The sequence below is a fragment of the Mustela nivalis genome (assembly GCF_964662115.1).
Source record: "Mustela nivalis genome assembly, chromosome: 14".
In the NCBI taxonomy this organism is placed as follows: domain Eukaryota; kingdom Metazoa; phylum Chordata; class Mammalia; order Carnivora; family Mustelidae; genus Mustela; species Mustela nivalis.
In genome coordinates, this window is record NC_139033.1 from 12,824,985 (window position 1) to 12,848,995 (window position 24,011).

At 58.2% G+C, this 24,011-nt stretch overlaps 1 protein-coding gene across 3 annotated transcripts; it reads left to right on the forward strand.

The window, feature by feature from the left end:
* Window positions 1-235: 235 nt before the first annotated feature.
* SETD1B (SET domain containing 1B, histone lysine methyltransferase) lies at window positions 236-23,899 on the forward strand. Of its 3 annotated transcripts, none has more exons than XM_082698264.1 (17): window positions 236-310; window positions 1,072-1,259; window positions 1,505-1,603; window positions 2,299-2,569; window positions 4,627-4,739; window positions 5,617-6,855; window positions 10,321-11,148; window positions 11,507-11,768; window positions 11,849-12,213; window positions 12,303-12,402; window positions 12,979-13,494; window positions 14,778-16,031; window positions 16,857-17,023; window positions 18,833-18,964; window positions 19,052-19,171; window positions 19,250-19,387; window positions 21,267-23,899. In XM_082698264.1, exons 2-17 carry the CDS (start codon window positions 1,086-1,088, stop codon window positions 21,438-21,440), a joined length of 5,952 nt encoding a protein of 1,983 aa, XP_082554390.1. In that variant the 5' UTR covers window positions 236-310; window positions 1,072-1,085; the 3' UTR covers window positions 21,441-23,899. The 3 variants fall into 3 exon arrangements, with proteins under 3 accessions (XP_082554390.1, XP_082554388.1, XP_082554389.1); XM_082698262.1 differs by lacking the exon at window positions 236-310 and adding an exon at window positions 342-566; XM_082698263.1 differs by lacking the exon at window positions 236-310 and adding an exon at window positions 945-963.
* Window positions 23,900-24,011: the final 112 nt, after the last annotated feature.

The following is a 24,011-nucleotide window of genomic DNA, read 5'->3' on the forward strand; positions in this document are numbered from 1 at the left end:
GAGGCCCCAGGCGCACGCCGCGGCGGCCGCGGATCGGAGGGTAGCCCCAGCCGCGGGAGGTAGAGCCCGGGGAGACCCCCCCTCCCCTGCCAGCCAAGCCCCCCACCTAAGTCCCAGCAGAATAAATAAATTAAAAGGCCTTCCCCGGGGGAGGGGGGGAGGCAGTGTGGGAGCGCGCGAGTGAGGGGTGGGGGGCCGCTGGGGCCCGGGGCTTTGGCGGCGCAGCTGCCGCCGCCGGGAGAGTGCCTGGGGAAGCGGCGAGGAAGGAGAGGGGAGGAGGAAGAGGAGGAGGAGGAGGAAGAGGAGGAGGGTGAGCGCTCGGGTCGGGCTCCTTAGCGGTGTATTGTGGGATGTGCGGCTACTGGGAGCCGAGCCTCCGCCGCCAGCCGCCTCCCGGGCAGCAGCAGCAGCAGCAGCAGCAGCAGCGGCAGCAGCTCCGGGCCCGGCAGCCGCGGCGGCGGCGTCCCCCCCCTCCCGGCCCCCCGTCCGGCCGCCCCGGCCTCGGCTCCCGCGGGGGACACCATGTACTGGCTGGCGGCGCAGGGAGGCCGGCGCCCGGCGGGGATGTAAGCGCGGCTCGGGGAGAGAGAGGCCGCGGTCGGCAGCCGGGCGGCCCCAAGCCCCCGGCCCCGGCCCCGGCTCCGGCCGAGCGGGCGGGCGGGCGGGCGGGCGGGCGGCGCCAGGCCTGCCGCGAGCCCGGCGCGCGAGCCGGGCCGAGCGAGCGAGCGAGCGAGCGCCACGCCGGGCGGCCAGGCGGCCGGACGGACACCATGGGCCGGAGCCCGCGTCCTCCGGGCGCCCCGGGCCCCGCCAGCACGCACCGGGGGCCCCCGGGAGCCCCTCGCTGCCGCCCCGAGACGGTGGCCGAGCGGGCGGGCGCCTAATTCTCCCGGAAGGGTTATTCTCTCGCTCTATTCTTATTTTGGGGGGAGCCAGCGAGACAGCTCCTTTTGGGGCGCGCTGGTAAGGTGGGAGGGGGTGGGGGCTGGACGATTTGATTCTTTCGCGTGTGTGTAGAAGCGGCCGCCGCCGCCGCCGCGGCGGAGACGACAACAACTTGCTCGTTTTCAGGTTGGGTTAACGGCATGGAGAACAGTCACCCCCCCCACCACCACCACCAGCAGCCCCCGCCGCAGCCCGGCCCTTCGGGCGAGAGGAGGAACCACCATTGGAGAAGTTACAAGTTGATGATTGACCCGGCTCTGAAAAAGGGGCATCATAAACTGTACCGCTACGATGGGCAGCATTTCAGCCTGGCGGTGAGTAGCCGGCGCGCCTCCCCGCCGCCCCCACCCACCCCCAGCCGAGCCCGGGGCGTGGGGGAAAAGGGTCCGAGCGGCCCAAGGGACCCCCCTTCCGACCACCGGGCCAACTGTCAGCCCGGTCCCCAGTCCTGGAGTTTGACAAGTGCCTGGAGAAGGGGGGGGGGTGGTCTGCCCCTGCCCCTGGGGAGTGGGACCAGCCTTCTCATTCCGCCCCCTCCCTCACCAATTCCTCCCCACAGATGTCCAGCAACCGCCCGGTGGAAATTGTCGAAGATCCCCGGGTGGTTGGGATCTGGACCAAAAACAAGGAGCTGGAGCTGTCGGTGCCCAAATTCAAGGTAGGACCCCTCCCCCCGACCCCACGGTCTCTTCCCTCCCCCCTCCCCGCTCCCCGAGTTCGAAAATAACGCCAGTCCTGACCGAGCCCAGCCAGATTCTGAGTTCCCGCCGTCCACGGCTGGGGAAGTTTTGGCGGGGAGGGGGAGATGGCAGCGAGAGGGGTGTCCCCTCCGGGCTGCTGTAAACAGAATAACACTCAGTGAAACTGTAATCAAGGATCTGATACAGTGTCCTGCCGGCCCACCTGGGGGCTCCGGGTCCCCACCTGGCTCCTGCCAGCCGGGCTGCTCTGCCCCGGGACCCGCCCCCCTTCGCAGCCTTACGGCTTAAGGGGGACAACTTCCTAGACCAAAGGTTCGCCCCTGACCCCGCAGCAGGGAGAGGAGGCCGGAATGGGGGGTGGGGAAAGAGAAACTGTTTCTTTTTCCCCTTTCCTTTCGAACCCAAAGGACTTCCACGTTCCAAACGATTTAATCCTCCGCTTCCCGGGCCCGCCCGCGTGCATTTTTTTTTTTTTCCAAAAAAACCAAAACAAAACAAAACAAAAACAAAAAAAACCCCAAAACATACATATATATGTATATGTATTTTTTAAAAATTCTTCGTTGTTTTAAACGGGCATGCAAGTGGGGAATGTTGTGTTTCCCTTTGGTTTCAATGTTCTCCAAACTCCCTTCCCCCTCGTCCCTGCCAGATCGATGAGTTCTACGTGGGCCCGGTGCCTCCAAAGCAGGTGACATTTGCCAAGCTGAATGATAACATCCGAGAAAACTTCCTGAGGGACATGTGTAAGAAGTATGGGGAGGTGGAGGAGGTGGAGATTTTGTACAACCCCAAGACCAAGAAGCACTTGGGCATTGCCAAGGTGGTCTTTGCCACGGTCAGGGGAGCCAAGGAGGCTGTTCAGCACCTTCACAGCACTTCGGTCATGGGGAATATCATCCACGTGGAGCTGGACACTAAAGGTGAGTGCTTAGGTCCTGCCTCCCCTCCTCGGCAGGTGGTTCTGTCACTAGGACTCCTTTCCCTCCCTGAGCCCCTCTTGTAGTGTTGGGGACCCCCCCCTCAGCCCTGTTTTTTTTTTTTTTTTGCCCCCTCCTGAGGGTAGAGTCACGTGGAGCTAAATGTGTTGTCTGTTGCTAGGAGACAAGCTATAATTTACCAAATGTGCTGTCCTTGGCTACTGCATGTACCCCTGGGGACCACCCAGAGGCTTCCCCACCACTGACACCCCTGCGGGCCCCTCTCGGAGCCCTGGTGGCCTGGGTTTAGGCAGTCCCCAGTGTTGCCATCTGTGTTAGGGGAGGAGGCGGGGTTTGTTTATTTGTGAGGGGCTGAGGGAGAGCTGCCAGAATGCCTTTAAATACAGAAAGGGTAGGTCCTTCAACTAACAAGAGAGCCCTCCGAGGATCCAGGGTCCTCCCCATCGCCCCCATGCTACCCCTTCCCTCTGGAAGTGGAAGCCAATCTGGGCCCAGAGTGTGGTTTCATTGATAATGTTCCGATGGAGCAGCTCTGGGTGCTCAAGGGTTGACACTGTGCCTTCCCTCCTCTCTCTTAAAGAGACAGCAGCGCCTCCCGTGCACTGGGATCCAGCTGTGTGCTCTCTCTGAGCTGGCTGCTGGGAGAGTGCAGCTGGAGAAGCCACCCTTCCTCCCTTAGGTTCTTGGGAGGAGAAGCTCGATGCTGCAGAGAGGGGCTTGTAAGACTCTAGGGCATCCCCCAAAGTTCGCCTGCGGCCTCTTTAGGGAAGTTCCCACCAATATTGAAGGAGGTGCTGGGTGCCCTGAGGAGCAGCCTACCGTGTGAGTGGACAGGCCACCTTGGGTGCAGTGCTTCCTGGGGTCTCCTGGGAGATACTGCCTGGGAGGGCTTCGGCCTGAAGTTTCCAGGAGTTCTGTGAGCACAGGGTTTCAGGGCAACCAGGGCACACCAGATCCAAACAGGAAGATCCAAACTCTTCTTTTTTGCTTTTAATAATGAATACATGTTGACTGGGTCTTTAAGCCCTTGCTGGGGGTTGTAGAGGGACGCTGGAAGTGGGTGGGCACAGTTATCCCACAAAGTCTTGCCAAGCCTGTACCTGGATCTGAGTTTCCTCAGGGCACAAGCCCAGGTTCCTGGCCACGACACAGCACCTCTCTCCCTCCCTCTAGTTTCTCAGTCTCTGTCAGAAGCATTCAGACCTTTCCAAATCTACTCCTCCCTTGGGGGGCTGCTTTCTGATGTCTCCCTGAGAATTGACTGTGGACCCCTCTCCCCGTCACTTGCCCATTTTAAGGAGCAGCCAGCTCTCACCAAAATTCCAATTCTGAAAAGGGGGGGGGGTGGGAGGCCCTTAGAAACTACCAGCTAACTTTGTATTTCAAGAAAGAGACCAGTAAAGTGTAAAGTGTAGCTCAAGGAATGTGTCTCCTTTGCATATGTAAGCAGCTGCCTCAGAGGGCTCTATAAATATCAATAATCTGGGGCCCCCTGGTCTATAGAGGCCTCTCTCTGCTGTAGGGGGAGGGTTGAGTCCCACGCAGAGCTGGGGAGTCCTGGGAGCCTGGTCAGAGGAGGAGGCCTGTGGAGTTCACAGTAAAGGGGAGCTGGAGTGTGTTTTACAAACTGCTCGACACCTGGCCCCTGATAGATAGCAACAAACTGTTGCCTCTGTGTCCCTGGGTCTCTCCGCTTACTGTAGCCTCTGGCTGCTAAGTGGGAAGACCTGACCCTTTGTTTGGGTGCCCTGGCCCAAGTGACAGGAAAGGGCTTTGTGTTGGGGGTGGCATTTCTGTGGTGGGGGGAGTCCCAGTCCCACAGAGGATTAAGTTCTGAATCTTGTCCAAAAAAAAAAAAAAAAAAAAAAAAATCATACAGTTTAGCAGCTTCATTGAACCCATGGGACTTCTCAGTCAGGTGCAAAGAGAGGGGGTTACCCAGTCAGGGTCACAGAGCTTCCCAGGCTTGGGGTCTCAGGCCAACCTGTGGGGTCTGCCCCAACCTGGAGCCTCCCTCAGTTCTCTCTCCCCTCTCACAGGGGAAACCCGCATGCGGTTCTACGAACTGTTGGTCACAGGCCGATACACACCCCAGACCCTCCCAGTGGGCGAGCTGGATGCTGTCTCTCCACTCGTGAATGAGACCCTGCAGGTGGGTACATCACCATCAGCACACCCGCCCCCCCCCACACACTCACTTTCACACTCATCATCAGCTTCTGGCATGCCCGCCCCCCCCACCATCTCCAGCGTTGGACTCCAGAGTCTAGGAGGGAAAGGAGCCTAGCCTTGTCGGGGCTGGGGTTCCCGCAGACCTGCAGCTTCCCAGGGCTTACTTTGTGTCGGTGCAGTGTTGTGTCTGACATCCTGTCACTGCTCTGCCGCGGCCCCCAGAAAACAGAGCAAGAGCCCTTACCCAGCCGCTACCTTCCACCTGCACGGCCCTTGCACGGGGTCTCTCTCAGTCCAGTCCCTCCCCGGCAACAGCGCAGCTGCCCTCAGGAGGAGCTTTTCCAGAATGAAAGGTCTTTGCTGACTTGCTGGGGTGTTCAGTAGGCATTTTAGCCATGCCATGCTATTTAACTGCTAAAACACAGGAGACCAGAGGGAACAGGGCCCTTGGCCATCCCCTTCCTCCCCAAACCCATAGTTCTTCTGCTGGAAGGTCTTTGATTTCTGACAATCTGAGACAGGGAGGAAATCCCAATTCAAACCAAGAAGTCAGGATCTTCTCTTTTCTCTGCTTTAGCGATGATAAACAATCCTCAGGGTTCCTTGAGGATAACTGGATATCCTAAGATTAGAGAACAGTTAGGACCATCCAGAAACTCCTCTTCCGTCTCCTGCTCCCCCCACCCCACCCCTGCCCCACCCCGCCACCTCCTTTTACCAGGCTGCAGTTCTGGAGTGACCAGTTTGGCTCTGAGATCCCCAGAGTGAGAAGGGAGAACAGCCCCCCCAAATTGCACGACGCCCCCCACCCACCCCAGATCTCACATACCGCTCTCCCTCTCTTTCCCTCTCCTCAGCTGTCAGATGCTCTGAAGCGCCTCAAGGATGGTAGCCTGTCTGCGGGCTGTGGCTCTGGCTCATCCTCTGTCACCCCCAATAGTGGCGGGACCCCCTTCTCCCAGGACACGGCATACTCCAGCTGCCGCCTAGACACGCCCAACTCCTACGGACAGGGCACGCCGCTCACACCGCGCCTGGGCACCCCCTTCTCACAAGACTCCAGCTACTCCAGCCGCCAGCCCACACCCTCCTACCTCTTCAGCCAGGACCCCACAGTGACCTTCAAGGCCCGGCGCCACGAAAGCAAGTTCACAGATGCCTACAACCGCCGCCACGAGCATCATTATGTCCACAACTCTTGTGCCGTCACTGCGGTGGCAGGGGCCCCGGCTGCCTTCAGGGGCTCCGTGGACCTCCCGTTTGGGGCAGTCAGCGGCAGTGGAGGCAACAGTGGCCCTCCGTTCAAGGCCCAATCACAGGACTCGGCCACGTTCGCCCACACTCCACCACCTGCCCAAGCAACCCCCACTCCTGGAGTCACATTCAAGTCGACTTTCTCTCCGTATCAGACCCCTGTGCCCCCTTTCCCCCCACCCCCCGAGGAGCCTGCCACCACAACCACCTTTGGGGCCCGTGACAGCGGGGAATTCCGGAGAGCACCTGTGCCCCCACCCCTGCCACCCGCTGAGCCCCTGACCAAGGAGAAGCCAGGCACCCCGCCTGGCCCACCACCTCCTGAAGCCAACAGCATGGAGTTGGGTGGCCGGCCGACCTTCGGCTGGAGTCCTGAGCCCTGTGACAGTCCAGGCACGCCTACGCTGGAGTCCTCACCTGCCGGGCTGGAGAAGCCCCACGACAGCTTGGACTCACGCATAGAGATGCTGCTGAAGGAACAGCGCACCAAGCTGCCTTTCCTTCGGGAGCAGGACTCGGACACCGAGCTGCAGATGGAAGGCAGCCCAATCTCCTCCTCCTCCTCCCAGCTTTCCCCACTGGCCCCCTTTGGCACCAACTCCCAGCCCGGCTTTCGAGGCCCCACACCACCCTCCTCACGCCCCTCCAGCACCGGCCTGGAGGATATCAGCCCCACGCCACTGCCGGACTCCGATGAGGACGATGAGCTTGACCTGGGCTTGGGGCCCCGGCCCCCTCCGGAGCCAGGCCCCCCGGACCCTTCTGGTCTTCTGGGCCAGACAGCTGAGGTAGCCTTGGACCTGGCTGGAGACAGGACCCCAACCTCAGAGAAGATGGATGAGGTACCATGTCTGTCCACCTCTGTCTTGGATTGGTTTTGTCTCTCTTGTGTCTCCCTCTTTCCTCCCCTAAAACATTCTCCCCTTAGGACAATGAGCTAAAACACAGAAGCATCAGGGTTAGGGCAGCGAACATAACAGGTCAAATATAGAGAATAAAAAGAGAATGCAAAAAGCACCAGGGACTGTGACTGAGCCGCTGGTTGGCTCTGAGCAACCCAGCAGCCATGGAGAGAAGGGAAACATGACCTAGTTCTGTTGCTCTCCTATTAGGTATGGGAAGCTAAAACCTTTTCTAGGGATCCATTCTGACTTGAGCTTCTTGAGTGGGAGTTTACTGAGACCCCAGACAGTAGGGACTGTGGTAATGGTTCTGGATCGCCTCCTCTGTTGGGTGGCTTGGCTATGATCTTGGGTATGATCCTGACACTCAGGCTTATTTGGGAAAGGGATTAGCCAGAGCATTCTTAGGCTAGGCCAGGTGGGGAGCTCTGGAGCATTGTATCCTAGAACCTAGAGTCCTCTGAAGAGATGGAAAGCCATGGTGGGCGGGGAGGGCATTGAAATTTCCCTTAGCCCTCTCTCTCTGTCTCCAGGAGTGAAGGAGTTAAGGGTTAGCCCAGGGGGAGGGCCACAGCCAGAAACAGGCAAAACATCATTCTCCACTGCTCATCACCCAACCTCATAGGGGGTCTTATTACCCAAATCTCCAGCCTCCGGGTTGGGGTCGGTGGGTTGGGGTAGGCGCACTGCTGTGCTACATTCCCTTGGAGGGAAGGATTAGGTCATCTTCCCTTGGCTCTGCTCCTCCCCATTTCTGATCCAGGCACCTGTCCCTGTACTCCCAGAGACCTGGGTTGGAACCTGTGCGCCCAGTGGCTGAGCAGCCAGGGACTTAGAGCTCTGTGCTCCTGTGGGCGGCAGGAAGGAGGGTTCCCCCCTTGCCAGGGCCTTTGATTAGGCATGTTTGGCTGCCTCAGGGAGGAACAGAGAGGAACTTGGCCTGCCCAGGAGGGGACTGCGGGTGGCTGGTGCTCCAGACGCCCTCGAGATGGTTCTAGGGAAGTGGTTTCTGGTGCCAGGGGGTCTGAGCAGGAGGAGTTGACAGGTGTGCAGAGGTGAGGGGCTGATAGCCCTGCCATCTTTTCTTCCCTCTGCTGCTTGGGGTAAGGGGAAGTTTACCGTGCTGACTGGCTGGTCCAGGACTGGGAAGCCCGGGGCAGCCAGCCGGACTGGGCTCTCCCATCTTGTCACTGTAAGAAAGGGGAGACTGGAGTCTGAGAGGTTGGGTCGGATGCCCCAGGACAGTAGCCCTGGGAAGACCACAGTACTGATAACATCCAGGCTGGCCCTCGGGAGCCCCCTGCTGGCAGCCTGGAGAGCGGCAGCTGCGTTCCTCCAGACTGAACTGGGAGGCTGTCCCAGCTCATGCAGAAGACTCCAGAGAGAGAGCAGGGGGCACCACTAAGGGGCATTCCCTTTCCTCACAGAGGCTGGTGGTTAAAAGTTCAGGCTCCAGTCCTTGAGCCTGGAGACCCAGCTCTGTCACTTACTGGTTATGTGACCTTGGTAAGGCACTTTCCCTCTCTTGAGTCTCAGTTTCATGGTCTGTGAAATGGGAGGGTGGAAGTACCTGCCTCCCACTGTCTGCGGCTTAAGTGAGGTGCCCCCAGGAGAGCTCAAGGCACGGCGGAGGGCTGCTGCTGAGCACTTCAGCTGTAGGCTAGTTCCCGCTGGTTCTCACCCCCCACCCCCGGGTGCCGGAGGGGCGGAGGGAGAGGCAGGGCCGAGGGCTGGAGCGCAGGCTCCGGGTCTCCTTGCGATTGGCTGGCGGCGGTGCGGGGTTAACCCTGTATGTGCTGTGTTCGCGAAGCTGGGCGCTGTCCGGGACTGATCTCCCTCCCCGGCGCTGTCCCTGAGATTCACGCTGAGCCTGTGTCTCGTCCACCATGTGCTTGATAGACCCTGAGACAGAGAGAGAGAGAGACTGTGTGTGTGTGTGTCTAGAGGGCGGTCTAGCAAAATCCAGAGCTTCCTACAGGTGCTGAAAGTGTGGTATTCCTCCTCCCTGCGGTGCTCCCGCTCTCCTAAAGATCTGACCCCGGATCTTAGAGCCTCCACACACCCCGCCTTCTCAGGCTTCAGATGCACTCTCCGTCTCCAACTTACAAACGCTCTGTCTCCTCAGCCAGGTTCATCTAGGTCAAGACCTGAGCCACTTTCTCACCTCCTGTCCTGACATTAGAGCCTCTTTCTCCCACCTCTGCTCTGCCTTTGCACTGCACCTCTGCCATGTACACCAAAGTGCCCCCTTCTGTGCCCATTTCAGAGCTGGGTTCGTCCTCGGCTCCTCCCCTCCTCACCTGGTACCGTGTCCCTAGATTCCATGGGGATCCATCCTGAGCTTGAGTCCCAGCCTTCTCTCTGACTGGCTGTGCCTCCTTGGCCAGTGGCCGTTTTCTCATCTGTCGGGGGCTGGAGTCAACCCCCCACTTCACAAGGCTAGAGCGCGGATGAAAAATGAAACACTACCCACAGTACTCAGCCCCACACGGCCGTGCTCAGCGTGCGGTCTCAGGAGCAGATACGAAGAGTGACTAAGGAAGGGAAAAGACATACCTCCTGTTTATATAGCCTTAAAACTGCCAAACCTTTAACTCAAATGTCACCTTGGACAGCTGGCCTCGTCGCAGTGAGGATGGCAGGCTGACTGGGAGAGGAGGCAGGGAGCCACGTCCTGGTTTGAATCCTGGTGCCATCTCTTTATTGGCTCTATGGGCTTGGGCAAGTTACTTAAGCTTTCTGTGTTCCGGTTTCCTTGGTAAAAAAGGAGATAACAGATCTACCTTGTAGAGTCGTCCTGCAGACTACTTGACTCAGTCCATATATCAAGTCGTTAGAAAGATGGGTGGAAATGGCAGCAGTGTAGCACCTTAGTATTACCTTCTCTGGGTACAGACAGAATCTCTCAAGCTGATGGAATGTGCTTCTCTCGCCACACCCTGTCTCCCTCCCCAGCTTCCTTTCTCTCCATGGTGGGCTATGTATTTCACATCTACATTCTGCTTATCCTTTGCCTCTTCCCTCTAGAAGCTTAGCTCCATGACAGCAAGAATTTTACCCATCTTGTTCACCACTGTGTTCCCAGCACCTAGAACAGTGCCTGGCCCACAGCAGGTGCCATGCAAGTGTTTGTTGAATGAGTGAATGAATGAATCCTCATGAACCGTGAGGCAGGTACTGAGATGCTCATTATGCAAACAGGAAAACTGGGGTTTAGCAAGGCTAAGAGACTCACCGAGCCTACATGGTCCAGAAGGGAGGGAACCAGGATCTGCACCACAGGATCTGCAGTGCTTCTGAGTCTTGAGGGGGAATTCTCTGACTTTCTGGTGTTTGGAAGGGCTCTATGAGCCAGCGTGGTCTCCCAGGCTTAACCTTGGCACTCTTTCCTGGCTCTCCCTGCAGGGCCAGCAGTCCTCGGGCGAGGACATGGAGATCTCGGATGATGAGATGCCCTCAGCCCCCATCACCAGCGCCGACTGCCCCAAACCCATGGTGGTGACCCCAGGGGCAGGGGCTGTGGCGGCCCCCTCTGTGCTGGCTCCTACCCTGCCGCTGCCCCCACCCCCCGGCTTCCCACCACTGCCCCCGCCACCGCCACCGCCCCCACCACAGCCAGGCTTCCCCATGCCCCCACCTCTGCCGCCGCCCCCACCCCCACCGCCCCCGGCCCACCCAGCTGTGACCGTGCCCCCACCACCCCTGCCAGCACCCCCACCCGGCGTCCCACCCCCACCCATCCTGCCACCGCTGCCGCCCTTCCCTCCCGGGCTCTTTCCGGTGATGCAGGTGGATATGAGCCACGTGCTGGGTGGCCAGTGGGGTGGCATGCCCATGTCCTTCCAGATGCAAACGCAGATGCTGAGCCGGCTGATGACCGGCCAGGGCGCTTGTCCCTACCCACCCTTCATGGCTGCGGCGGCGGCGGCGGCCTCAGCGGGGCTACAGTTTGTCAACCTGCCGCCCTACCGTGGCCCGTTCTCCCTGGGCAACAGTGGGCCGGGCCGCGGGCAGCCCTGGCCTCCCCTCCCGAAGTTTGACCCGTCAGTGCCGCCACCAGGCTACGTGCCACGCCAGGAAGACCCACACAAGGCCACTGTCGATGGCGTCCTGCTGGTGGTACTCAAAGAGCTCAAGGCCATCATGAAGCGTGACTTGAACCGCAAGATGGTGGAGGTGGTGGCTTTCCGGGCCTTTGACGAGTGGTGGGACAAGAAGGAGCGGATGGCCAAGGTAGGCAGCAGCTGTGGAGTGCCCCGGGGCGGCCGGCCAGCCCCCACTCCTCTCCCAAGCTGTGTTACTGGAAACAGCGTTCCCTCTAACTCCTAAGTAGGACAGCGTGCGTGTGACTCCGTGAAGCTTGTGTGTGCGTGACACGGGTGTGCACCCGCTCTGTGGGTGGGGATGTCGGGGTTCAGGGAGGCAGAGTGGAGCGCTGCCTGTGTCTTGAGCCGTGGGCACAAAGCGCAGCCAGTTTTGAGGGAAGGAAGCAGCAGTTACGATGTGGCTGTCACTTTTGAGGGAAGGCGGGCTGCTGAGAGAGGGCCGCCCGTAACCATGGTGACAGTCTCCTCCTCTCTGGCACCCCCAGGCCTCACTGACCCCAGTGAAGTCCGGTGAGCACAAGGACGAGGACAGGCCAAAGCCCAAGGACCGCATCGCCTCATGTCTGCTGGAGTCGTGGGGCAAGGGCGAGGGCCTGGGCTACGAGGGCCTTGGCCTGGGCATCGGGCTGCGGGGGGCCATCCGCCTGCCATCCTTCAAGGTCAAGAGAAAGGAGCCGCCAGACACAGCCTCTTCTGGTGACCAGAAGCGCCTGCGACCTTCAACCTCTGTGGATGAGGAAGATGAAGGTATATGCCCCCCTCAGCCGGGGCTGGGCTGTCCCCCAGCGTTTCCCCAGCCCGGCTCAGACACCCCTCTCTCCCCTCAGAGTCAGAGCGGGAGCGGGAGCGGGACATGGCGGACGCTCCCTGCGAGCTCACTAAGCGGGACCCCAAGGGTGTCGGTGTGCGGCGACGGCCAGCCCGGCCGCTGGAGCTGGACAGCGGTGGGGAGGAGGACGAGAAGGAGTCCCTGTCGGTGTCCTCCTCGTCATCGGCGTCCTCGTCCTCGGGCTCCTCCACGACCTCACCGTCGTCCTCGGCCTCTGACAAGGAGGAACGGGAAAGCACCGAGGAAGAAGAAGAGGGCGAGGAGGAGGAGGAGGACGAGGAGGACGAAGAGGAGGAGGAGGAGGAGGAGGAAGGCCCCCGGAGCCAGGCCTCCTCTTCCTCGACCTCATCTATGTCGGATAAGGTATGTTTGGGTTGGGGAGGCCTGGAGTACTGGGCCCGACGAAGGGGCCCCTTTGGCTCACCCTGGCTCCCCCTGTCCGTCTCTCCCAGGATGACGGCGACAGTGAGGACCAGGAGGAGTCTGAGAACGACGATGAGGACATAGCCCTCTCGGAGGCGAGTGAGAAGGACGAAGGGGACTCGGACGGAGGTGAGCGGCGTGGGCTGAGGCGCCTGGCCCGGCCCGGGGTCCCCTGCAGGACACAGCCTGGGCAGTTCTCAGCTATACTTTTGGGGCAGGATTTCTGGCCTTCGGCATGTAAGCTCAGTGGCGTGCCCGGGCGTGACGTAAGGGACAGTTCTGTGTACATCGACACGGCCAGGGTAGGTCAGTCCTGGAGACAGAAAGGAAACTAGTGGTTGCTTGGGTCTGACGCTGGGAGGCTGGAGGCCTGATCCCACGCTAAAGGTGCTGGCTGGCTTCTTGAGCTCCTGAGGATGTCTTGGAACTAGAGGTAGTTGTACAGCACTGCGGATGTACTCACCACCGCTGAATTACTCTCCTTAATACGGTTAGTTTTACGTTCTGTGGATTCATCTCAGTTTTTTATGATGGTGACTAGTTACCACACGTGAGCACGCGTGGGCACATGCACATGTCCCCCAGCCACCCGAGGGCCCCGTGCAGCCCGAGGGGCCACGCGTGCGGGAGCTGCGGGAGCTGCGGGGAAGCGTCCCTGGAGCGCAGCAGATGCTGAAGGGCTCCCGCCTGTGTCCCCTGCCCCAGAGGAGACCGTGAGCATCGCCACCTCCAAGGCTGGAGCTGAGTCCTCCAGTGAGAGTTCTGAGTCTTCTGAGTTCGAATCAAGCTCTGAGTCCTCGTCATCATCCTCGGAGGATGAAGAAGAGCTGGTGGCGAGGGAGGAGGAGGAGGAAGAAGAGGAGGAGGAGGAGGAAGAGGAGGAGGAGGGGGAGGAGGAAGAGGCAGCAGTGGATGAAAGTATGGCTCCGGCGGCTCCCGACGAGGACTTTGAGGAGGACGTAGCCACGGGGGCCCCTGCGACAGAGTCCTCAGTCATGGAGGAGGAGGTGGACATCGAGGCTGAGGAGGAAGCCCCCAGGGAGCGGACCCCCGTGCCGGAAGAGCCCCCCTTGCCTGTGTGCATCGAGGTGCTGGCTAGCTGCAAAGAGCCCCCCCCAGAGCCGGGCCTGAAGCAGGAAGTGGCCAGGCTGCTGTCTCCAGAGCCCCCCGCCGGAGGAGAGGCAGAGGCCCGGCCCCCGCCGTCCCCCGAGCGCACCCCAGGTAACACCTGCACCCGCTGTGGGGTGGTGGGGAGGGAGGCAGGATGGCCTCACTCACAGAATGAGCCCAGGCTCCTTTGGGTAAATCGCTGAACCTTCCCAAGCTCCGGTTTCCTCGTCTGTTAACACGGGGTCAGTGGATTGTGTCTCTCCCGTGAGGTCAGATGGAACGACAGAGGGAGGGGACATAGTGTGCCAGCGTGGAGCCTGGCGCCCAGCCAGAACTCCAGACAGTCCTTGGTGCGAGTAATTCCCCACCGTTTGGGCCTTGGCCCGTGAGTCCTATGGGATGCTCCCAGGAAGGTGGGGAGGAAGGGGGTGGGGGCAGACGTGCATGGTCATTTCGGTGACAGGCAGGTGGGGGAGGCCGTGGACACTGCCCCCTCCACCATTTTTATGGAGCCGCACAGAGCATACTCAGTGCACTAACGTACTGCCCAGTGGACCTTTCTGCAATGATAGAAATGTCCCCTCTCTGCCCTGTCCGGTCCCATAGCCGTTAGACACAGTGTTGCTAAGAGCACTTGAAATGTGGCAAGTAGAACTGAATTTGTAATTTTATTTAAGTTTAATTAGTTTAAGCTTACATAGTCATGCGTGATTAGTTCGTACCTCTAATAAGTCCTTTAGGGGGAAAAAACACTATTGTATTTTCTGTAATTCTGTATAATTTGGCTACAGAACCACGGGTCTTTAATACTGTCGTAGGTACTTATTTAGCCTATTTGTGTCCCCAGTATTATTTTAGGCATTGACAATACAACACTGGGCCAAACAGACAAAAGTATCTGCCTTCATGGAGCTTACAGGGTGGAAAAATGTATTAAGCTAGAAAATGTACTAAAATGTACTAAGCTAGAAAAATGTATTATATGACAGTGGAGATAAATGTTAGGAGAAAGGTTCTGATAAGTCCTGCAGAAAAGGGACTTGAATTTTACTCCTTAGCAGAGCTCATTTTCTTGGTCCACAGGACATTTCCTGTTCACACGGACACCATTCTAAGGACATAATGTCAAAAGCTAGCAACCATGTCTTCTTATGTCTTTCATTTATTCCACCATCATTTATCAGGCACCTGCTGTGTGCCTGACAGTGGGCTGAGCATTGAGAAGCCGTGAGTAGTTTAGCTATACAGGGACAGTCCTCATACTCACAGAACTGGAGGGGTCTCAGATGGCTATGAGGTCAGGTATTAAGCACACAGTGTGGCAACATAAATAGGGCACCAAGAGATGTTTGAATCGAATACTAATGGTCTGGTTTGTGCCCACCTCTTTGCAGAGGAGAACCTGGAAGTGGACCCCCCTGCGCTGCTCTCCTTACCCCTGCAGCCGCCGTTACCACCCCCACGACCGCCCCGGCCGCCTAGCCCACCACCAGAGCCTGAGACCCCAGAAGCCCCCGCGCACCCACCCGTCCCTCTGGAGCCCTCTGCAGAGGAGCAGCCCCCGCGTACTCCAGGCCTCTGTGGCAGCCTGGCCAAGTCACAGAGTACAGAGACAGTGCCGGCCACGCCGAGCGGGGAGCCCCCACTTTCAGGGGGCAGCAGCGGCCTGTCGCTGAGCTCCCCGCAGGTGCCTGGCAGCCCCTTCTCCTACCCTTCCCAGTCCCCGAGCTTGAGCAGTGGGGGCCTCCCCAGGACACCTGGTCGGGACTTCAGCTTCACACCCACCTTCCCCGAGCCTGGCGGGCCCCTGCTCCTGCCTGTCTGTCCCCTCCCAGCTGGCCGGCGCGATGAGCGGTCTGGCCCCCTGGCCTCCCCGGTGCTCCTGGAAACGGGCCTGCCTCTCCCCCTGCCTTTGCCCTTGCCCCTGCCCCTAGCATTGCCTGTCCCCGTCCTGCGGGCCCAGACACGAGCCCCTGCCCAGCTGCCACCTCTGTTGCCGGCGCCGCTGGCCCCCTGCCCACCCCCAATCAAGAGGAAGCCGGGCAGGCCCCGGCGATCCCCGCCGGCTGTGCTCTCCTTGGATGGGCCCTTGGTCCGGGCGCCAGGGGGCGCCACCCTCGGCAGGGACCTCCTGCTCCTGCCAGGCCAGCCACAGACCCCTGTCTTTCCTAGCACCCATGACCCCCGGACCGTGACCCTGGACTTCCGGAACGCGGGGATCCCAGCCCCCCCACCACCCCTGCCCCCCCAGCCTCCTCCGCCCCCACCACCACCCCCTGTTGAGTCCAAGCTGCCCTTTAAGGAGCTAGAGAACCAGTGGCCCTCGGAGGCCATCCCTCCAGGCTCTCGTGGGCGCGATGAAGTCACCGAGGAGTTTATGGACCTGGCCAAGGTTCGGGGGCCCTGGCGCCGGCCGCCTAAGAAGCGCCACGAGGACCTGGTGGCCCCAGTCTCGCCCGAGCTCTCGCCACCACAACCCCTCTTCCGGCCCCGGTCAGAGTTTGAGGAGATGACCATCCTGTATGACATCTGGAATGGTGGCATCGATGAGGAGGACATCCGCTTTCTGTGTGTCACCTATGAGCGGCTGCTGCAGCAGGACAACGGCATGGACTGGCTCAATGACACCCTCTGGGTCTACCATCCCTATATCCTAGCCTACGGGGCGTGGTCCTCGCCCACCTCCCTGGGCCCTGTCTCCCAGGACACCCACACAGGCACCAGCACAAATGCCCATCACCTACTAGCCGAGTCTGGGCCGGCATGATGTGTGCTCCGTGCAGAGTCCTCACTGGCACTCTGAAACACACCTTCCGGGCCAGGCCCATCTCACCCTGTGCAGGTCTCGGGGCCCAAGGTAGCAACGTGAATGTACAATATCACAGTTGCGGAGACTGAGGGCCCCATCCTAGCTGCCCTCGTCACCTCATTAATCTTCCCAACAGCCCAGGGAGGTGTGGGCTATTATTCCCATCTTATCTATATAGACACTGAGGCTCAGAGAGGTTGACTGACCTGCCTGAAGCCCCACAGCTATGAAGTAGCAGAGCTGAGAGTTGAATCCAGGCAACTCTGCTTCCAGACTCTGGGCTCTGGACCACAATGCTACCTGGATTGTTAGTTAAGCACTGTCAAGTTGGGAGTGGTCATTGTCACCACTGTATCAAGCTAATTTACTGAGTACCTCCACTTCAGGAAGTCTGCTAAGCACCTAAGCATATGTACTCATTCAGAGAGGCATTGTTAAGACCACACCAGGGCGGTGCACCTGGTACCCCTACCCAACAGAGGTCAGACCATCAGCAGGGTTAGCCTGCGGGCAGCCTCTTGGCAGTGGCTTAGCTGTTGGGGGGGCTGGAGCCTCCTGGAGATCAGCCCGAGGGTAGGCAGGCTGGGCTGTAGGGCTGTTCCTCCTAGGAAGGAGTGGGAGGGGCTCTTCAAGAATGTCCCTGTGGCCCTTAACCCACACCCACCCACCAGCCTCTCTTCAGCTAAGAAAAAGAAACGGGACGATGGCATTCGTGAGCACGTGACGGGCTGTGCCCGCAGCGAGGGCTTCTATACCATCGATAAGAAGGACAAGCTCAGATACCTCAACAGCAGCCGCGCCAGCACGGATGAGCCCCCGACAGACACCCAGGTACTGCCATCAGGTGCCTGGCCACACTGGAGCCTCCTGGGCTGTGGAGGGTGGAGATTCCAGGATGGGATACCAGGCAGCATGGGGGGCTTGTGGAGTCAGAGGGGCTGGCACAGAGCGTGTTAATCACCTGGGTGCTCGGGTTGGAAAAGCGCGGTGAGGTTGGGAAGTGGGAGCCTCTGAGGTTTTCATCAGGGATGTGAGCCGAGTGGAGTTGCATTTCCGGAAGGTTCATTCTTTCCTTTTTAAATTCAGCAAATGTCTATTGAGTGCCTGCTGTGTCCCAGGCACTGTGCTGGGTCCATTCACTGGGTTCAGTGAATAAAATAAAATCATGTTCCTTGCAGAACTTACCTTTTAGAAGGGAGGTAGGAAATAGGTGAACAAATAAGCAGAATTTCAAGTGGGGTAAACAGGAGAGGAGGTTAGGTGTGGTGAGTCAGAGGAGACAGTTAAGCCAGGTCTGAATAGAGTAAAGAAATGAGCCATGTGGATAACTGGCAAAGACCACAGAGAAGTAGAAGAAGGCTTCAGTAAAAAGTTAAAACAGGAAGGGTTCCTGGCTGGCTCAGTAGAGCATGTGAGTTTTATCTTGAGGCGGTGAGTTTGAGCCTTGTGTTGGGTGTGGAGCCTCAAAAAGTTAAAACAGGAGAGGGACTCACTAAGTCTGGAAGTCAGCACAGCGTGAACTGCATGTGCAAAGGCCGTGAGGTAGAGAGGATCTCAGGTGGTGTGAGAAAGGGAAGGAAAGAGGAGTTGAGGCCAGAGACAGAGCAGGTCATCAAGGCCCTTGGAGGTAGTGGTGACAAGGTTACATATTCTCTGTGTGACAGCGAGCTGCATGGAGGTTTCCAGACGGAGGGTGAGGGTGATGTGGCTCAGCCCATGATTTTGATAACTCCCACTGGCTGCTGTGGAGCGTTGATTGCAGGGGTCCTGAGGGGAGACTGTGGCACAGTTGTGGCAGTTCCCAGTCCAGACATGTGGGCACGTTCAATGGCGTTGGCCATGAGAAAAAAGGGGGTGTGTTTGAAAGAATACTAGGAAGCTGAAAGGACAGACCTGGGGGCCAGACTGGCCACAGGGGACAAAGGAACCAGCTGGGATGTCACTGGGTCTGGCTTGAGGAGCTAGGAAGCAGGGTCCCAAGCACTGAGGTGGGAAGCTTGAGTTTTGGGGTTTGTGGAACATCCAGGTAATGAGGTCTGTTAGGCAGTTGGATTTTTGGGCACAGAAGAGAGCCTAGGAGGGGGACAGCTGTCTGTCATCAGGATGGCAATATTGAGGGAAGGTCACAGTAAGGATGAGCTTACTCAGGGAGAGGGCGTTTATGGGGAGGAGGGCAGAGGACAAGGGCGACCAAGGGAAAGGGAGGGAGGCAAGGATGTTGAGGAAGGAGCTGTGATCTCAAATGCTTGGAAAAGTCAGAGGCCCCGTGGTGAAAGCAACAAGGGCGGGGGTGGATAGACACCCACCATCCTCCCTCCTGAAAGTAAAGGCAACTTCTGGCTGAGACAGGAAAGACAGAAAGTGTGAAGGGAAAGTTGTATTATTTGCTTTGCTGGAGGACGTTGAACACGTTCAGATTCCAGCAGAAGGACCAGCGGTTCAGAAGGACCAGCGAAGAGGAGAGGTGACAAGTAGGGATGGGAAGTTGGGAAGACAGGGACCCAGAGCTTAGCATGGAGTCGCCAAGAACGCGATAGGGACATGGGTACCTTGTAGCACCCTGAGTGGGCCAGCTCCCCCGCCCCCCCGCGCCCCCGCAGGACAGCCACGCCCCTGACCCGTGGCCCCTGTCCCCCGCAGGGCATGAGCATCCCGGCGCAGCCTCATGCCTCCACTCGGGCGGGCTCGGAGCGGCGATCCGAGCAGCGTCGTCTGCTGTCCTCCTTCACTGGCAGCTGTGACAGTGACCTGCTCAAGTTCAACCAGCTCAAGGTGAGGCCGGCTCCACCTAGGGTAGCCTGGGGGGGGGGGTACTCTTGAGACCAGAGCTTTCACCTCTCAGCTCCTTCTCTCCCCCAGTTCCGGAAGAAGAAGCTCAAGTTCTGCAAGAGCCACATTCACGACTGGGGCCTGTTTGCCATGGAGCCCATCGCGGCCGACGAGATGGTGATTGAGTACGTGGGCCAGAACATCCGCCAGGTAGGCACTGCCCGGAGGTGGGGGCATCGGGGTCCGGGCCGGGCGGCCCAGCCCAGACTGAGACCTTCTCCCGGCCAGGTGATCGCGGACATGCGGGAAAAGCGTTACGAGGACGAGGGCATTGGCAGCAGCTACATGTTCCGGGTGGACCACGACACCATCATCGATGCCACCAAGTGCGGCAACTTTGCACGCTTCATCAACCACAGCTGCAACGTGAGTGCCAGGCGCGGGCCGCCGCTGCCCCCGGAAGCTTCTGGCACAGGATGGGCGTGGCCTCCCTCCCAAGTTCCGGTCACGGGGTGATGGGGGCGGGGCGGGGGGCTCGTTGGCGGAGTCTCTCTCTTCGACAGACGGGGGCATAACGAGAGCCAAGGTGCCGAAGAAGCGGTCTGCACCGCTCGCGGGACGGCGTTCCTCCTCGCCCCTGGGCTCCGCCCTCAGAGAACTTTCGTTCTGGGGCAGGGAAAGAAATGCTCTGCGTCCGCGCTGTCCGCCGTCGGGGCGCGAGCTGCGGGTGGGCTGGACGCGGGGCCGGTGCTGCTGAGGAGCTGAGCTCGTCGTTTACTCTGGTTTCACTTAAGTTTAAATAGTCACACGTGGCTAGTGGTGATGGTGGCGGACGGCACTGGCCCGGGGGGCGCAACGGCTGCTGGTAGCGGGGCTGGTTCTCGTGCTGAAGACAAACACGGGGAGCTCCAGACGGGGCAGGCGAGATCCAGAGCAAAGATACCAAACTTTGAAGTCACGACGTCGCTACTTAGCAAGTGACCGTAGGCTGGTGACGTCATGTCTCAGGGCCTCAGTTTCCTGATCTGGAAATAGCCCCTCCCTAGAGCTTGCTGGGAGAGCTCAGTGCTCCCGCATGCAGGCCCTCTGCGTGTGCTGACACGGGCAGCTCTCCCAGCCGTCCCTGGATTGTCACCTGGGCCAGTAGGGACTTTTGCTTGCCTCTCCTTTGGGATCCAAGGGTTGGAGGGACTCACCCAAATGGCAGTGAGTGGGGCAGGCGTTCGGCTCAGGGAGGCCCAGGAGGGGAGAACACCTGCTTGAGAGACTGGGAGGCTGGCAGTTGGGATGCAGTAGGGGGCGAGAGGGTGGGTAGGAGAGGACGTTGGCAGGGTTGGGGTGGCCAGATCACTGAGCCTTGCTGGCAGAGCTGAGAAGCTTCTCTATATGCCAGGCAGGCTACTGGAAGGTCGCGAGCCATGGGGGATGACAGGGTCTGCTGTTCCCTAGGAAAGATTTCCCTGGCTGCTGGGTCAGGAGTAGATTTTTTCAGAGGTTGGAGAGGCAGTGGGAAATGCAGAAGTCCAGCTGATGATGAGAGGAGCCTGGCGGGGGCTGTGGCAGTGGAGGTAGAGAGCAGTAGACAGAATCGGTAGGTCCTTTGGAGGGAGAACCCACAGGACGTGACAGATCCAGCATGTGTCCAGGGGCCTGAGGGCCTAGTGTGGCTACTCCTGTGAGTTTTCGGTTTGAGTTTACGGAGTCAAAAAATGTCTCCTGGAGCTGCCAAAGGCAGATACCAAAAACAGGTACTTGGATTTCTAGGTCTGGAGCAGGGTCGAGCAAACCTTTTCTTTAAAGGGCCTGATAGTAAATATTTTTGGCATTATGGCCCAGAGGATCTCTTAGCAATTATTTTAACTGTCATTGAAACAAAAGCAGCTACAGACAGTACGTAAATGAATGGGGTTGGCTGTGTGCCAGTGAAACTCTGTTTGCTCAAACGGACAGTGAGGGGCCAGTGTTTGCTGACCCCACCTCTGGAGCCCAGAAGTGAGGCCTGGGCTAGAAACAGAATTTGGGGAGTCACCTGTAGTATAAATGGAAATTGATGCCCTGGGCAACATTTATTATTATTACTACCATCATCATCTTTCCTGTTTAGTATCAGAGGCAGGGGCTCCCCTTGTCACCCAGATAGGGCAGCTGAGGCTCGAGCAGGTGGGCACTGGGCATTGAGGTCGTGTGGCACCTTTGTCAGGGTTTATAGGGAGCTCCGTCGGGCTTTGGGGGCCTCATGGCGGAGGGCCTGGTTGGGGTACCTGGTGAGTCATCAGCTCACAGTCCCCTCCTGCCTCGCCCACAGCCCAACTGCTATGCCAAGGTGATCACGGTGGAGTCACAGAAGAAGATTGTCATCTACTCGAAGCAGCACATCAACGTCAATGAGGAGATCACCTACGACTACAAGTTCCCCATCGAGGACGTCAAGATCCCCTGCCTGTGTGGCTCCGAGAACTGCCGGGGGACCCTCAACTAGGCCCCGCGGATGGCTGCCCGTGCCGCCCTAGGGCTCCCAAGCGTGGACCCCAGGGCCCCGGGGCCCAGCCCCACCTCCCACCCCCATTTCAGGTGCTCTCCCCTACCCAGCGGCCATGTCAGGGCCTGGCGCCCCCAACACTACCCCCAGGACCCAGCGCAGCTCCAGCCCCTCAGCGGGAAAGGGCTTCTCTGTCTCTCGGCCCACGTCTCTTTGGTTTTTTAAAAATGCTCCCTTCAGGATTTTTGTTGAACTCCAGCGTAAACTTCTCTCTGTCTGTGTCTCTCACTCTCCGTCTCTCTGTCTCTGTCCTCTTTTTCTGTCTTCCCCACCAGCCTCTTCCCATGAATGCTGCTATGTTGTTTTGTCTTCTCTTGACTCTCTTCCTTGTCAAAAGAAAAGACGTTTTAACCGTTGAAATGTGAAAGCAGAATCAGAGAGCGGGGATCCCCGGTGGGGGCTGCAGAGGCCTTGGTGTAATGGTGAGTCGGCCCACGTTCCGGAACGCCCGGGCCAGGGCGCTGGGCCAGGTGCTGCAGAGAGGAGGGGGGTCAGGCCACATGGCTCTGACCTCAGAACACTACGCAAGGCCCCCTCTCTGCTGGTGATGACTCCGTGAGGAGAAGACCCCCGCCTTCTGTTCCTTCCCCAGCAGCCTGGGGGCGCCATTTCCCCTCGCAGACCCTGGTTGGAGCCAAGCTGGTCCCAGGCAGGGATTTCCCCTCTGGGCTCTCCTGCCACCCCACACCCTGCCACCCCCAAAATCTTGGGTTCAATGTTTACTTTCTCATTCGAATGCCAGCAATGAGGGAGCCTCCCGGAGGCCCCAGTGTGGGGGTGTGGGGGCACTGGGAAGGGTCCTGTCTCCTCTCCTGCCCTCACCTTCACCCGGGCAGGAGGGCCTCCCAGGGCAGGCGGGTCCCCCAGTCCCGCCACTACGGGTCTCTGACCATATGCATGTGGCATTTTTTTTCATTTATAAGCTTCACCCACTTGCCCCTACCCACACCCCAACTCACCCAGCCAGCAGCCCCCTCATCCCAAGAAGGCAAGAGCATATTTATTTTTGGAGTGAGAAGATTATTCTCCCAGAGAGAGGAAAATCTTGGAGAAGATTTAAAAACTCATCTAAGTCTGACAGGTTTGGTTTTTTTCCCCCTTAACCATTTTTACCCCCTTCCCATCATCCTCTTCAGGGTTTATTTCCATGGATTCTTTTTTTTTTTTTTTTTTTTTTCCCCTGTGCGTGTATAAAATCAAAACGAAGGGAAGAAATAGGTTTTTGAAGTTCAGAACCAACTTCTGTATATAGGCTGCCATAAAGGACTTTTTCTCGGGAACATTGTTTCTTGTAGAAACATGTGGAAGACTTTTTTGCTCATTTCTTTGTATTTCCAAAAATCTCACTCACATGCACACACATACACATAGACACACACACACACACACAAGGCAAGTCCCAGAAAGCAGAGCAGGCATGTAAATAATTTCTGGAAAGTGACTGTTGTGACCAGGAGTCATCTTCACCCAGACGGGAGAGCTCCCAGTGGGGCCGCCCCCCCCCCAACCCTGCGGACGCAGGCCCGGAGCCTCTGGTATCTTCAGCTTGTGTCAAGCTTGTTATCATGTAAATTCTGTACAAAGAATTGTTATTTTTCTCTTTTTTTTGTCGTTGGTGGTTTTGTTGTGTTTTTTTTTTTTTTTAATTTCTTTACCCCATGCCCTCCCTGTTTGAGATTGTGCCCACCAGTTTCAAGGTTTCAAGGTCGATGAAATCGGTGGCATTAAGACACAGAGGAGGGACCTGGGCACAGCGGCGACCTTCTCTTCCGTTTGCGGTTTTCTGCCTAATTGTGCAACTGAGGAAATATTTATTTTTCACATGAGGAAATGTGTAGTCTGTAGAGATGGTTGATTTAAGTTAGTCGTGCAGCCCCCAAGGGGCTGCCTTCGTGCTCACCCCTCTCCCCCGAGAAGAAGCGGAGGGGGATGTGAGGAAACCAGGGTTGGGGGCCAGCCTCATGCCTCGCCCTGGCCTCACCTTGCCCAACTGGTGAGGGGCTGCACCCTCCCTGTCCCTGGGAACCCCCTCCCCACCCCCAAAATGGTTTGCCATATCCAGAAACATGGCTCGTTTTTCTTTCAATGCCTTCGTACTCATTGAAAAAATCTTTGCTTTTGAAAAGTTGGGGGTTTCTGCTTTTGTTTCTTAAATTTCTCTTGTCCCTCCCTCCCTGCCTCTCTCCTCCTGCAAAGAAGAGAACCCATAAGATTTAGGGATGTTTGTGCATATAGACTCTGTCATCCGTATGTAACTTGTTTTGAAGAGAAGTGTTTCCGTTGTGGGTGTGTCTTGCTGTAAATACTTGTTCATATTTTTGTGAATTCAATACTATGTACCATTGTATTATAGTAACTTTTATAAAGCAAACCATAAATATACTGACTTTTCTTACAGATACGCCGTCTCTCTTGCTCTCCTCTCTCCCTCTCCTCCTCCTCCTCTTTCTGATGGGGCACACCCCTGCTCACAGGGAGGGGGGCCTGGCAAGGCTCAGCGGGTAGAAGGAG

Coding starts and splice junctions, on each gene's coding strand:
- SETD1B (XM_082698264.1), top strand. CDS start 1,086: ATGGAGAACAGTCACCCCCCCCACCACCACCACCAGCAGCCCCCGCCG. Junction 6,856..10,320: donor CCTCAGAGAAGATGGATGAG/GTACCATGTCTG, acceptor CTCTCCCTGCAG/GGCCAGCAGTCCTCGGGCGA. Junction 19,388..21,266: donor TCATCAACCACAGCTGCAAC/GTGAGTGCCAGG, acceptor CCTCGCCCACAG/CCCAACTGCTATGCCAAGGT.